Source organism: Plecotus auritus (genome assembly GCF_963455305.1).
Source record: "Plecotus auritus genome assembly, chromosome: 4".
NCBI lineage: Eukaryota > Metazoa > Chordata > Mammalia > Chiroptera > Vespertilionidae > Plecotus > Plecotus auritus.
Window position 1 is genome coordinate 148,069,887 of NC_137775.1, and position 15,002 is coordinate 148,084,888.

The 15,002-nt window shown below is 40.0% G+C and overlaps 1 protein-coding gene across 1 annotated transcript in view; it reads right to left on the reverse strand.

The window, feature by feature from the left end:
- The window catches only part of SLC26A4 (solute carrier family 26 member 4), a gene marked incomplete at its 5' end in the record, with an annotated part of 41,712 nt that overhangs the window by 7,427 nt on the left and 19,283 nt on the right, over positions 1-15,002 (reverse strand). The window contains 8 exons of the mRNA XM_080664883.1: positions 438-492; positions 2,454-2,684; positions 3,486-3,581; positions 4,814-4,906; positions 7,346-7,415; positions 9,420-9,526; positions 11,139-11,234; positions 11,371-11,448. Coding sequence (XP_080521009.1) covers positions 438-492; positions 2,454-2,684; positions 3,486-3,581; positions 4,814-4,906; positions 7,346-7,415; positions 9,420-9,526; positions 11,139-11,234; positions 11,371-11,448 — 826 coding nt within the window. The remainder of the gene's footprint in view (positions 1-437; positions 493-2,453; positions 2,685-3,485; positions 3,582-4,813; positions 4,907-7,345; positions 7,416-9,419; positions 9,527-11,138; positions 11,235-11,370; positions 11,449-15,002) is intronic.

Genomic DNA, 15,002 nt, shown 5'->3' on the forward strand with positions numbered 1-15,002 from the left:
AGGGTCCTCTAGTTTTAAGGGACCTAAGTCATCTCCAGCTCTGCTTTTCCTAGGACTGTGTTTCCACGGTGAGCTGGCACTGCTGTGAGGACACTGGTTTCCTTGCATTCCAGCTCCATGGCACAAATTGGAAGTAATATCTCCCTCGGTTGAAAAAGACCCTCAGTGTGAGAAGATTCAGTGATGAGAAGTTTTGGAAAATAGGCCCTTGGCGATGAGAAGTTTTGGAAATGGATAGTTGTGATGGTTGCACAACATCGTAAATGTACTTAATGCCACTGAATTAAATGCCACTTGAATGTGACTAAAATAGCAAATGTTGTTATACATTTTTTATCACAATAAAAAATCATTTTTAAGGCCTTTGGTCATGATGTATCCACATTCCAAGATAGGAGGAAGTCTTACAGATAGATATGTACTGTATATGCATTTACCTTGAAGCGATGCAAAGTACACATTTACATCAATTCTTTGGAATTCTTTGACAACCTAAAATTTTAAAAAGGAGAATTTGAGTAATTTTACCTGCCCATACTTCAGTAGCATTCAGTCACTTGCTCAGGAGAAACTTCAGTACTTTCATGGTTAAACAGGACTTTGAGGAAAGCTCATTATTGGGAAACCACAGAGGCTTTCAACCTACAGTGACGATACGATTAGGGATGACAAGCCCTGTCTCAAGAGGTGGCAACATCCAGTGCTCAACAGCACAGCACTTGACAGCGGACGTGCCTAATACATATTTGTGGAAGGAAGAAAACAAGGGAGTACAGGAGGCTTCCTAATACAGCCCCTGCAGATGGGAGACATGAGCATGAGTTTATGTCTTTGAGTGGAAGATATACGGGTATAGAAACACGGCCACCAGAGTCTAAATGTAAAAACTGACCTAGAAACCAAGGGCTCTGTATTTTGACGGTGTCAGTCTTAGTATCCTGATTGTGATTTTAGACAATAGTTTTGCAAGATGTTAACACTGGGAGAAACTGGGAAGGGGTACAAAGGATCTCTCAGTATAATTTCTTACTTTATGGGAATCTGCAATTATCTCAAAATGTAAAGCTTAATTAAAAAAATTAAGATGCAAAACCTATGGGCAATAGTAAAATAGAACATGAAATTTCTGGGGAGAAGAACAAGACCTCTATGCAAGTATACAGTTTGGATTTTTCACAATTGTCTTTATAGCATTTGAAAGCAATTATTTGTTAGGTGTGTAAAATATTCTGGCATTAAATAAAGACTCTTACCCAAAGTAATTCCTTAAACCCTTTTGGCCAACACAATTTCTACAATGCACTTGAGCCAATGCCTAGAGTAAAATGCTCTCAAATGAGCTAATGATCAGGTCTGCTAAGAGAACTGGAAGAGAAGCTGTCAGCATTTTCTCACTTTTTTTTTGGTCAAGTATAATCAGTTTTCTACCTTCCTGCCTAGTACCTGCACCCTGGAATAATTTCCTAGCCTTGCAGAAGTAGCCAAGAAGCCCCGCAAAGATAAACCTCATTGAGGGTCAGTTTCATATTATTACATCTGATTGTTGGTGTCTTTAACCTGCTTACTTTTCTGCCTGACTTGTCTGATACCTACCTGAAACTTTACTTGAACTTGACACTCCTGATCAAGTTGAGACCCCAGTTTGTCTGCTTTGGAACACTTAGTACAGTTGTTATTTAAAAGGTTACTTAATGTTTGACTTCCCCTCTAGACTGCTTAGCCCTGTGAGGTAGGGACTATGACTATTTCATCATTTGTCTCCCATGCCTGGCTGAGTGCCTGGCACATATTAGTCACTTCACATCTATCTGTTGAAAGAATGAACTCGACCTTGCATAAATGGTGTCTGATATCATGAACGTTGCTGTCCTACATGTTCCTCAGCCCTCTGACTTCCTAGATGCCTGACCTGCTTCCTATACTAACCACTTAATAATGCCTCGCTTCTCCAGTCCTACCATGTACCCCGCATTCCCCATTCTACTGCTGTTCACGTGACAAATAAAAACATAATACTTAACATAAATGTCCTTCTTTTCATATCCCTTTTCCTATTTATTCTCAGAAAACATAATAAATGTTAATATTTGCTAAAGGGTGGCTATATGCCAGATACTGTTCTAAACCATAAATAACCATACATATGCTTATTTAATTTTCATAAAAACCATATGAAATAGGTGCTCTCATTATCCTCATAACTGAGGTACAGACAGATTAAGCAACTTGCCTATAACTGCACTAACTGTAGCAAGTGGTAGAGCCAGGATTCAACCCCAGGTAGTCTGGCCCCATAGCCTGTGCTTTAAAATATTACACTATTACGAAAGCATTCCTCTAGAACAAGTACAGAGCCTACACAATCAATCATCCTTTTGTAAGAATGGGCAACCCATACGGTTTTACTATTGCCAAAGCTCCTAATCTATAATTCAAAACACTTAGAACCTTACCACTCGCAATGATCTCACTCCAACGACATCCAAGAAAGATACAGCTCCACAGTCAAGCACAAGGCTATGGATTGGCACTTTGGGAACATTCACTTTCACTGGAATCTCAGAATTCCAATCCACTTGAATCTCTATTTCCTTGGTTGGGATATCAAGTTCTTCTGGGTCTTCAATATCTTCATCAGGCTCAAAAGCATTATTTGATGAACCAGCACCACTTATAATGCCATTCTAAATAAAGAAAATACTGACAACTTAATTGCCGATGATTTGGGGTATTTTTTCAACCAATTATTTCAAATTAATTAAAAATCCTACGCATTGTTCCTTGGTAAGCAAAACATGGAGGGAATGAACTCTTAAGAAATGAGGTTCGCCCTAGCTGGTTTGGCTCAGTGGATAGAGCGTCGGCCTGCAGACTGAAGGGTCCCGGGTTCGATTCTGGTCAAGGGCACATGCCCAGTGGGGGACGTGCAAGAGGCAGCCAATCAATGATTCCCTGTCATCATTGATGTTTCTATCTCTCCCTCTCCCTTCCTCTCTGAAATCAATAAAAATGTATTAAAAACATTAAAAAACAATGAGGCTCACCTCAGTCTAAATGTTGTTGTTCTCTAGGAAGAAAAGTGAAGAAGCAGAAGAGCCCGGAAACTTGATGCTGGGAGACTGTGGAATTGGCCAAGAGATACATTGGCAGGACAATAAAAAGGAAGAGCTCTAAAAGTTAGTGAACTTATTGCCTTCTATTATAATTTTATGGCATTGAATTGAATTAGTTTGTTCCTTTCAGTAAAAATAAGGTTTAATTTCACAAGGGAAAAAGAACTCATACCCTATGTTTTTTCTTGCTGATTTAATTTTATTTCCTCCCATGCCCTCTTGCCTACAAGAACAACTCAGCTGTTGTCTGACATATGTATGTACACATCTGGGAACCAAAGCAGGTAGATTTAACTCTAGACAATCTAATTGCTTTCATTTTCACTGAGAAATAAAAAGAATTTAAGAGGGGAAAGAACGATGTTGCCTCACCTTTGTTGCTCTTAATTGCCCTTTTTTGATGAGTTTCTGTATTTTCCTCAATGCTTTCAGCCTCTTATTATACACTCTAATGGCATCAAATCCAACCTTTGAAAATAAAAGTCAAGTTACTTAAAACATCTGGTTTCTAATGCTCATTAATGGCAATTGTTATCTGGAAAGGTTATTTCTCGAGTGGTATTATGACTTGAGACATTCTGTCAAATAGAAATTCCTGAGGTTTCCATGGTTTTCACTACTAGGCCATCTATGCCACCCACTGAGAGACTTAATAGCATATTAAAGACTCCAAGACAATAGGAAACAAAACAGCAAAAAACTTCTTTAGCTTTAAATCTGTGTTGTACAAATTTCCTTGACATTAAAGAGCCCTTTTATTATTGCAAAATCTATGTATGTTCCTCTGAACCAGCAGTTCACCCCAGAACTCACGTAGTAAAACACTGATCTAAAGATAAAACCTAACTTTGAAGCATAGCATGGAATTCAAGACCAGAATTTCCTGCTTCCATATTCTATACTTTCTAACCCTTTACTCCAAATGGGCAGCCCTCCCCGAAATGTTCCCACCTTTTCCTCTCAGTTCTCAGAGTTTCCAAACACCTGATATAATCTCCTTCCTCCTGCCCACCACCACACAAAGCCTGATAAGTTCCAACTAACAGGGACCACTCCCTTCTATGAACTCTTAGCATGTACCGTCTATATTATTCATTTGGAACTTACTCCAATTCTGCCTGGAGACAACTCTGGTGTTTTTGTCCAGCATAGTTACTGCTACCTGGATTTTAAGATATACACTGAGTAGCCAGATTATTATAATCTCTGAATGCATAATAATCTGGCCACTCAATATATATATATATATATATATATATATATATATATATATATATATATATATATATATATATATTAGAGGCCCGGTGCATGAATTTGTGCATGAGTGGGGTCTGGCCAGCCTGGCCAGGAGGAGGGGACATGGGCGGTCGGCCTGCCTGCTGGTCGAACTCCTGGTCAAGGGGACAATTTGCATATTAGCCTTTTATTATATAGAATATACACTAAGTGGCCAGATTATTATGCGTTCAGAGATCATAATAATCTGGCCACTCAGTGTATGTTATCGTTGTTGTTTTTTTCCTATCCCTAATAGAGCTTTAGTTATTTGAAGGCAAGGATGTTATAATTCTTAATGTCATACCCAAAGGGGACAGGGTATAGGGCCTTCTGCCCAGTTTGAGCCCAATAAATACCTGTAGAATGAATGAAGTCTTAAAGGAAGTTAGCAATCAAATTTCTAGGGATAAAATACTTACTGTAGACTTGATACATTTTTTAAAACCATCGACGTTGCCATAAAAAATAGGACTAGAAAACCTAAGAATCTTCATTCCTTCCGGTTCTTCAACCTAGCATTAAAAAAAAAAATTATCTGAGATTAAATAATTTTAGACCTCAAATATTCAATTAAATTTCTGGCTATTCAGCTAGAAGCTGAGTTACAATTGCTGAGAGGGGCTGGGTAGCATCACTCAACTATCCTTAAGAAGGGGCCTCATCACAGTTGGGAGGCAATAGGTTACCCAAACTCCTGAACCTCCTAGTCCCACAGAAGGTCATGCTAAAGGGCCTTAGAAAGCAATTATTCAACCCTCTGATTTCCGGATGAAAAAAACAAGCTCAGAACAATGACATGAGTTGCCTCAAGTTCATGCCACTGCCCTCTGTTTTCCCCCAAATTCTTTTAAAATAGAAAAAAAAAAATGCAAGATCAAGGGGATCTGCATAAGCTGAGGCTTATGATATCTTTTTTTTTTTTTTTTAAATAATCCTCACCTGAGGATATGTTCACTGATTTTTTTTTTTCAAGAGAGAAGGGAAGGTGAGGGGGAGAGAGAGAAACATCGATGTGAAAGAGTAACATCAATTGTTGCCTCCCATATGCACCCCAACCAGGGATCAAGCCTGAAACCTACATATGTGCCCTGACTGGAAATTGAACCCGCAACCTTTTGGTGTACAGGACGATACTCCAACCAACTGAACCACCCAGCCGGGGTTATGCTTTTATTTGCTTGTTCTTACCCTGACACAGAGTGGCCAGATGAAAAGTAAAACCCACAGAATTACAGGCTGTATAGTCTTTAGGAATCATAACAATTTTAGTCCAACCGCATCAAAGAAGAAAACAGAAGCCCTGAGAGGCTTAGTGACTCGGGCAAGGTCTCTAGAAGCTGGAGCCTAGCATTCAGAACTCAGAACCCACAGCCAAGAGATTCTCTAGAATCATTTTTAGCTCTTAATGGTACCTGGCTCAATATAACGGAGGAAGATTGTGGAAATAAATTGAGTAGCAGCTACTGGAGTTCCAGATTCAGTGTCCAACCTTTTTTTTTTTTTTAAATGTTAAGGTAAAACTAGACAACAGCCTTGGATAGTGTGGCTCAGTCGGTTGGGCATCATCCCGTGCACTGAAAGGTCACTGGCTCAATTCCTGGTCCGGGCACATGCCCAGGTTATGGGCGTGATCCCCAGTCAGGGGTGTGTGCAGGAGGCAGCCGATGGATGTTTCTCTCTCACATCGATGTTTCTCTCTCCCGCCCTTTCTCTCTCTTTCAAATCAATAAAAACATTTTTTAAAAAATTAGACTACAACTTCCTAGGGTTCACATTTTTTAATTAAAAATTTTATTTTTATTTTATTTATTTATTTTTTTTTGCTAAATTAGTGATTTCTCCATTTTCTTTCTGTGCTTTTTCATCTTTGTTTTCCCTGCTGGTCACTAAGCAATCTTATATGCAAGAATCATAAGCCCATCAGTAAGATGTTTATTTTCTTTGTTTTTTATTTCCTGTATTTTATATTATTTCTTCCAATTCCAAGGATAGAGCACAATGTCAAATAGGTTCTTGGTGACAGAGAACATGAAAATTTCTTATTAGAAATGAATGAAAAAAATTTTTCAAGAATTTTAGACAGTTTTATAGAAGATACAGATTACATAGCAGAGAAATAGAATTTTTCTTCCTCTTACTGCGTTAAATTTTTGTTAATGCCTTACCTTTCAGCGGTGTTAGTGTATGTGTCTAGGTGTGGACCTTTGTGTGTACAGCAATTGTGTGCAGTGGGCATTTTGGATTTGTATGTGATGTTTTTCATCAATTTGGGGGAAATTTTGATATTTATTTAAATATTGTATCTGCCTTTTTACTCTTTCCTCCTCTTTTGGGACTATCATTATACATATGTCAATATGTTTTATTTTGTTCTAGAGGTCTCTGAGGCTCTGTCCATATTTTTTTTATTGAGGTATAATATAACATTATATTAGTTTTAGGTGTACAACATAATTTGATATTTGGATATATTGCTAATGATCATCACTATAAGTCTAGTTAGCATCTGTCACCATACATAATTATAACATTTTCCTTGTGATGAGAATTTTTAAGACCTATTCTCTTAGCAACTTTCAGATATGTAATACAGTATTATTAACTATGGTCAGCATGCTGCACAGTATAGCCCCATGACTTATTTATTATATAACTAGAAATTTGTTATATAACTGGAAACAACTGAATTACCTATATTTAAAAATTCTTCTTATCATGGTTTGACATTAAAATGACCTTCAACTAGCCTGGATGAAATTCATGTAAACCATGTATGTCAGAGGGCACATTGAGTAAGAAGTTTTCATGACACCCAGTGGACTTCTGGAATTTCCTGACAGAGCCCCCACCTGTGTCGACCTTGTCCCTAACATACCAGGAGTGAAATATGCAACCCCCGAAGATCCAGGCTCGCAAACCAAGTCCAGCAAATGTCTCACACAAGCACTCACGTTTTTGTAGTCCTTGGTACTCTTGTAGATGTCTGTGCTAGGGATGCTTCCAAGACCGCTCCAGGAGGGACTAAAAGAAAAATTAAGGTCAGGATTTTTGGGGTGAGGGTGCGGGAATAGGCATATTTTGGAATAAAAAGAAGAAATAACAGCTACTGAAGAGCCCATCATTCTGATGCTTTGAGACAGATGACATGTTTCTGTAGACAACGCTGAAGTGAACAGCTGGTGTTTGTGTGCCATTGGAGGAGGAGGGGGAACCCTGACTCTTTTCTGAGGCTGAGAGAAATAATGAGCGTCACACTAACATTTTAAAGGATAAGCAAAGAGCTTTCACACCTCTTGTATCTTATTTAAGTCCCACCAGAATGCTGAAAGGTCAACAGTATTATCCTCGTTTTTATTGGTGAGTAGACTGAGACTCAGAGAAGTCCGAAAAGGCCCGGAAGGCAGGAGCAGCCCAGCCCCGAGCTTTAACCCATTGGTCTTCAGCGCCTGGAACGGTACCAGGGCCTGGAACGGTACCAGGGCCTGCAACTTACTTGTCAGTCAACGCAATTTTCTGATGAAGTCTGGAGAGTCTGCAGTGATCAAATTAGCCTCGTTTTATACAAACAGGAGCCTGGGAGGACCAGAAATCAGCCCTTCCCATTTCCTGTTCCTGCTGCAATCAAATCGATTCCATGAATCTTCAAGTGCGACTGGGGACATATGCTAAATGACAGAGTATCTGCTTGGGGTACTTTCAGCAATGTGCTCTCTGGACCAGCCTTATAATTACTGGAAATTAAATACTGTGGAGGATACTGCATTCTGTTGGCTAAAAGCCTAGACAAACCAAACTCGGCAGCTAAAACGTGCCACCCATTTCTCCTCAGCTTACTGCACTGTGCTCAGTTTTAACTTCAAGCTCATAAATGATATAGGCTCTCTCCACAAAACCCTCTCTCCCGCCCACACCCACCCAGGTGTACAGAGAGGCAGCCTGTTGGAAGGACAGCTCCTGAGTTACTAGGCAGAAGCAAGCGGGGCACTTTGGGAGCTTTGAACTCTTGGGGGCCCTTGGGCACCATTTAAGGGCACCGAGGCAGGAAACAGCCTTATGTAGGTTCCAACATGCCAGCGGAGGAAGAAGGGAGAGAACTGGTTGGTGGAACAGGAAAGTGGACTTCGGCTAAACTGAAAACGTCTGTGATGATGGTTTTCGAGGTTTTTTATTCCTTTGCCACCCAAGCAAAGGCAGAGAAGGGGCCAGAAGTCTAGAAAGATCAAGTCGGAGGAGGGAGAAGCTGTTTCCCGCTCTGTTCAGACAATTTCATAGACCCAGGAGCGCTTACACCAAATGCCTCTCAAGAATCAAAACAAAACCAACAAAAACCATGCCCCTTAGGTGGCCTCCCATGTGATTTCCCATTAAACTGTGTCTTTGCCACTATCACTCTGAAGATGATCTAATTATGTTTTCTTCATATAATTGTGTGGCTTATTGGGTACAGATTTGAATACATTTTGGCTGCAATGAACTGTTCAAGTCTCCTGTTCTGGGTTACATAACTCTGGGTTACTAGCTTTAAAAGAAACAAATTAAAGTATATGTAGCAGCTATCCTGTCCTGAGCCTGAGCCCAGTGCCTCACAGACTTCATCTCATTTTAAAAAGAAACTGCAAAGCAACCTCAGTCTTTTGCTGAATCTACTATCTTTTGGTCTTACCATGACTAAGAGGAGAGCACCAGCATTAGAGCTTGTGACTAAGTGTATGGATTATGGGGTGAGATCCACCTGGGCTCAAATCCTGGTTCTGCCTCTTACTATCTATGAGATCTTAAGGAAGGTTCTTAACCCTGCTGAGCTTCAATTTTCTTACCTGTTGGATGAAAATCACATAACCTACTCACAGGACTTTTTTGAAGATTAAATATAATAGTATGTGTAGAGCACTCACTATGTGCTTGCACACACTATATAGTAACTGTTATAAAAGGGAGTTGTTTTGCTATATTTATCAAAATGGTATAAGAAATCTCAGAGTGGGTTGTTCTTTATATAGGTAACCTGGGTCGTATATTACTCACAACTGAATTCTCAGGACCACCGTCAGTAATCCAAATATAAGGCCAGCTAGTAAACCGAGGTCCAGCCCCAGAATGATGGACACTATGCATGTAAACACCCAGATAACCTAGAAAAAATAGAAATAAAAAGGACTGTATTAATTTATCATGTACCATCAGGTGAGGGATTACATGTAAAAATAATAAGATCAATTGTCCATGAACAAATCATAGTTGACCCTTAAACAACACAGTTTTGAACTGTGTGGGTCCACTTATACATGGGTTGTTGTTGTGTTTTGTTTTGTTTTCAGTAAGACCTATAAATGTATTTTTCTTATGCTTTTATTCATAACATTTTCTTTTCTCTAGCTTACTTTATTGTCAGAGTACATATGTAATACATATAGCATACAAACTTTGTGTTAATCAGCTATTTATGTTATTGATAATGCTGGTCAACAGTGAGCTAATAGTAGTTAAGTATCGGGGGAGGGGTCAAAAGTTATATGTGGACCCCAGCTGGCATGGCTCAGTGGTTGAGCATCAACCTATGAACAGGAAGTCATGGTTCACTTCCCGGTCAGGGCTCATGCTTGTGGGCTCGATCCCCAGTGGGAGTGTGCGGGGGGCAGCCAATCAATGATTCCCTCTTATTATTGATGTTTCTATCTCTCTCTCCCTCTCCCTTCCTCTCTGAAGTCAATAAAATATACATGTATATATATTAAATTTATATGTGGAATTTTGACTATGCAGGGGGTCAGTGCCCCAACCCCCACATTGTTCAACGGTCAACTGTCCAGCTTTTTTTTGATATTCTGATTTCATTTCATATTTAAGTGGAAGTAGAAATGGAAATTGGCATATAGACCAACTCTCCTATTTAAATTTTTAAATTTCATTTTAGAATAGGTAATATATTAACATGTTCAAAATGGCATTAATATAAAGGGTATGCAGTGAAAAAAATCTTATTTGCACACATCTCCCCTCTCCAGCCATGTCCATCCTTCCTCCCTGTTGGTATTCTCTTTTATTTCTCTCTCTCAGTGTCTGGGTGTGTACCACACACATGCACACTTTTCACCAGCATGTCCTTTTGAAAATACAAGTAAATATGACTACAAAGCATGTTTTATTTTCCCATCTTCCAGTGTGTTATACACACTCTTCTATTCTGCACGGGTCATTTTTTTTTCACTTAACAATTTGCTTTGGAGATCTTTCCATATTGATATATGGGGAGTTTTCTCATTCCTTTCATCTGTTCTGGTTTAAATTAGAGCATAACTCCTAAAGGATGTCATTCTGATTGCTCTCATTCCTCAGAACAGCTGTGAGGGTCTCTGTGGTCAGAATTATTATCCAAGTGGGTTTTTGTATCTTTTCTTTGTTTTCGCTTTGCTTCATGTTTGTTTCGTTTGTCCTCTAAATCAGAGGGTTTGTAGTTTGGTTGGTTGGTTTTGGGCTTTAGGAGGCAAACTGTATATGAATGGGATTCTTGCTGGAAACGGACCTTCGCAGAGATACAGGACCTTAAAAAACACAGTGAAGTCAGGTGGAAGCCTTCAAAGCTTTGGTTATCTACCCAATTTTAATTACTGCCCTGGGGCTCCCCAAATGTAAGACTTAGGAGATAAGGGGACATAATGGTATGGCAAGAAGCAAATAAGAACCAAATCTTTTTTTTTTTTTTTAATAACCAAATCTTATTTCAGAGAAAAGTGGGTGACTTACAGCATCAATCTTGTTCTGTCTCCACAGACGAGGAACATCACACACTTGCATAAACATCCCTTTCAGGTTGGCAATTACAACAGCTGCCAAGACCGACTGCCAAGAGAGACAGAGAAGGCTGTGTTATTCAGGGGAGTACTTTTCCGTGTGATGATTTATAAATCTCCCGTGATTTATCTGGTGGCAGGGCAGAGCAATTATGCAATCAGTGTACCGAGAAGCAGGGTTATACCTTCTGCAAGGGTTCCAGCAGCTTCCCCAAGGCAACGATGGCGATCATCACAACCCCAGCCGAGATGATGCCAGCAATCTGAAAGACACACATCTCCCATCAACAGAGTTCTCCCTTCTCCCTCATGTCTCCCAGTGTGCTGGCCGTGTGCATCATAGAGCCCATTCCCAGGTGCACTTGACGCTCCCTGACCTCCTCCTTCTGCTCATACTATTGAGAGAAATAAGAATTATTTGCTAAAACTCTACAAGACTGAAGAAAAATGGAAACCATATATATATAGCAGCTATGGCAGAGAAAAGAAAGAAACTGTGGAGACGGAGTCTGCTAAATAAAGCCAGTTTGACCTGGATTTCATCTGGATATATTAGACCTCTAGGTTTAGGGTCAGTTCAGGAGGCCAAACTTCTAATTATTTGCCCTCTCAGGAAACATGGACCATTCTCCTTCCCAACAATAGAATATGGTAATGTTTTGAAGAAATAAATTCTCAGGGAATTTACTGATTCTTCTGCATTATTGAATCAGCAGCCATAATAAAAATTCTGTTAACACTGTACTTGTAGCACATCTTTGCCACCAAAGTTTCAGACAAGATAAACTTGTCTGTCTTAGTGCAAACTCAAAAATGCAACATGAGCCCAGCCAGTGTGGCTCAGTGGTTGAGCATCGACCTATGAACCAGGCGGTCACAGTTTGATTCCCAGTCAAGGCATATTATTTTCTCTCATCATTGATGTTTCTATCACTTGCTCTCCCTCTCCCTTCCTCTTTGAAATAAATAATATATATACATATATGTTTTAATTAATTTATTTTGTAATGCCACATGAGCCTACTGAGAGGAGGGACCATGTCTCCTGCTTTCTCTTAACAGTTCTGCAGATGTAGGCTCAGAACTTTGCTTTCCAGTAGCCAGAGTGATGACAGGCAATAGCAGGGGTAAAGAAAGCTTCAGAAACTTTACCTTTGTTGGCAAAAATAGCTCTCCTAAGATCCATAAATAGTTAGGAGAGAGGATGAGGGGGTGGGACCTATTCTCTGGTTTGATCAGATGACCAATGAATTCTCTGTTCAGCTGGGGCATGGCCAAGGTGAAGACTAGAAGCTCTGAAACAAAGGAGAAAAGGAGACAGAAAACCAGAAAGCAAAGCAATCAGAGAGGAAGCAACAGGAAAGGTTGTGTTGGGCACAAGCACTGCCTAGTGTAAGATGTTTGAGTTAAAGGAGACAGATACAAAACTTAAGGAAATTTCACAGTCATACTTATTCATATCACCCAGCAAATTGATCATTCATATTCAGAATATAGATAGGTCAGCCTGAGGCAATATTATATATATGATGTACTAATCACACCTCCAGATTCCCAGTACCTTGGTGAGCTTTCCTATCTCCTATCTAAGCAGAGAAGCTAATATACTCCATCCCTCCCTTTCTTTCTTCCCTTTTTCCGTGCAATTACTTAACCAATACTTATTGTCTTATCATGAGCAATTTGCATCTCACTGTGGATGCAGGGTTCTGTGAATTGGTGAGAGATACGAGGTTGGGAGACAGGGACTACAGCCAACTGCCCAACTAATGCCAGGTGGGTGGCCACCTACTCACCAGGTATATGTAATAATAAGCCCCTAATTATGGGAATCAAGACTAATTAGTTTACTATATTAAAATCGGGGAGGGGGCCCATTACTTGTACTTAATTTAATTGAGGCTGTTTTGTGGGAAATGCTGTAGATTTTGTATCTATGAGCAGAATCGATTATTCGAAAATTCATTATTCTGTTAAGTGAGAGGGTAGTCAGAACTAGAGAACAGTTTGTAATTAGAATTCCTTTTTTTGTGAATCAGTAGGAATCAGAGGGGGTGGGGTGGACAGAAAGAACAGGTTGCAATGTTGAGCTCTTCTCAATCTGTAGATGTACGGAAACAGTTAATGTCCACTAACATTCATTCTTCTGTTCATTCATTCAGCAAATATATGCTGGGTGCTTCTTCTGTGACAGGATAATAATATGTATCATAGGTACTAAGACACTGTTCTTATCTTGAGGGGTTAAGGACTGGAACTATGAGCATTTACAAGTACATATGTGCCAGGACTCTTCAAACATTTTCCCATTTAATCCTCACAACATCCCTACGTAGTACATATAATAATTATGCCCATTGTACAGATGCTGAAACTGAGGCTCCAATGTAAAAGAAAACATGAGAAGCCACACAAAGGAAGACTTGCTGGTGTATTTGGTCATGAGTCCCTGGGTTTCAGTCCAGGCACTTAGACTTTTAACCCCAGAACTTAGCTTACATTTCAGTAATTAAATATCAAGACATTTCTATTCTTGTTTCATTCTTCAATACTGAAATCCTGGCATCCTTTTCTTCTAAATGTAATACACACCCATGTGTGGCAGGGGGGTATTAGCTTACCAAAACACCATTATCCCCAAACCCTCTGCCAAGGAGTCATTTTACATGGGCATTCTTACTGGGCAGCCGGCCTGTATCTCATCTCAACCTGGAGGTAACAGCAGGACAGTGGACATCAGCAGTTGGGGATCTGCCTATACCTGCTTACAGCCATGTGACTGGAGAGCTTGTCAACGCCCCATCTCAAAGGAAAGCAACAGAGGCTCTCGCTGCTGACAGCTACCCGCTGAACATGGGTGTAGTTTAGGAAATCACCTCTGACCTCTTCCCCTCTGGCTATACCCCTGGCAGGAGCTGTCTTGTTTTACTTGCTTCCTCATAGCTAGAAATGTTTGCAAGAAAAAAAAAAGTCAACTCAATTTTACAAAGAAAATTATAAAAATTAAAATTGTTCAACAGGAGCCAAGAAATTGGAAGAGGCCCATTCTTCCAGCCCTGTCACCACGACCCATTATAAATGGGAAAGGAGCATCTCGGGCACCTTGGGGACAGTAGACCCTCTCCCTGGGCAAGCCACTGGGGGAGTCATTATTTTATCGTTTTTCTCTTTTATGCTTATTTGTAGTGTCTCTGCCTTAATAAAACGCTGTGTGAAGACTCTGCGGGTGTGTGTGTGTGAGTGTGTATGTGTGTGTACCATTCACTTTGGATTTGTTGTTCTCCTTTACAGTCTCAATGTACTCTTTACTCTTAAATAAGAGCTCTTTCTGTCTGGGAGACAAAAGCCCTCCAGGCATAACAGAAGCACAATTCCTGAGCCTGGCCCTGGCCCCCAACCACTGGATTTGGCATCTCTGACTCCATGTTTGGCTGGAAGGGATGGCCTTTGAGAATGGCTCCTCAGTTTTCTGGACAATAAAGGAGCGGGTGTCCAGAGATGAACTGGGATGCAGGTTTTGGGGTCCCCTTGTGAAGGCAACAACTTAAGAACACATATAAAAGGCAAGGTTAAATCCACATTCAGAACTTCAGGGGAGAACATCTTACTCAGGAAGAAATGTCAAAATGTTTCAGCAAAAATATTCTTGGCTGTCAACCTGTCATTCCTCAGGACCAAAGGCCTCTGGAGGAAGTTCCTGATCCTTGTGGAGGAAAGGTAAATAAACACTTCTAATTTTTCTGAAAATATAATAACTTATTAAGCCATGAATGTGCTTTTACTAGACCTTCTCTATCTCCAGATAGCACATCGATAA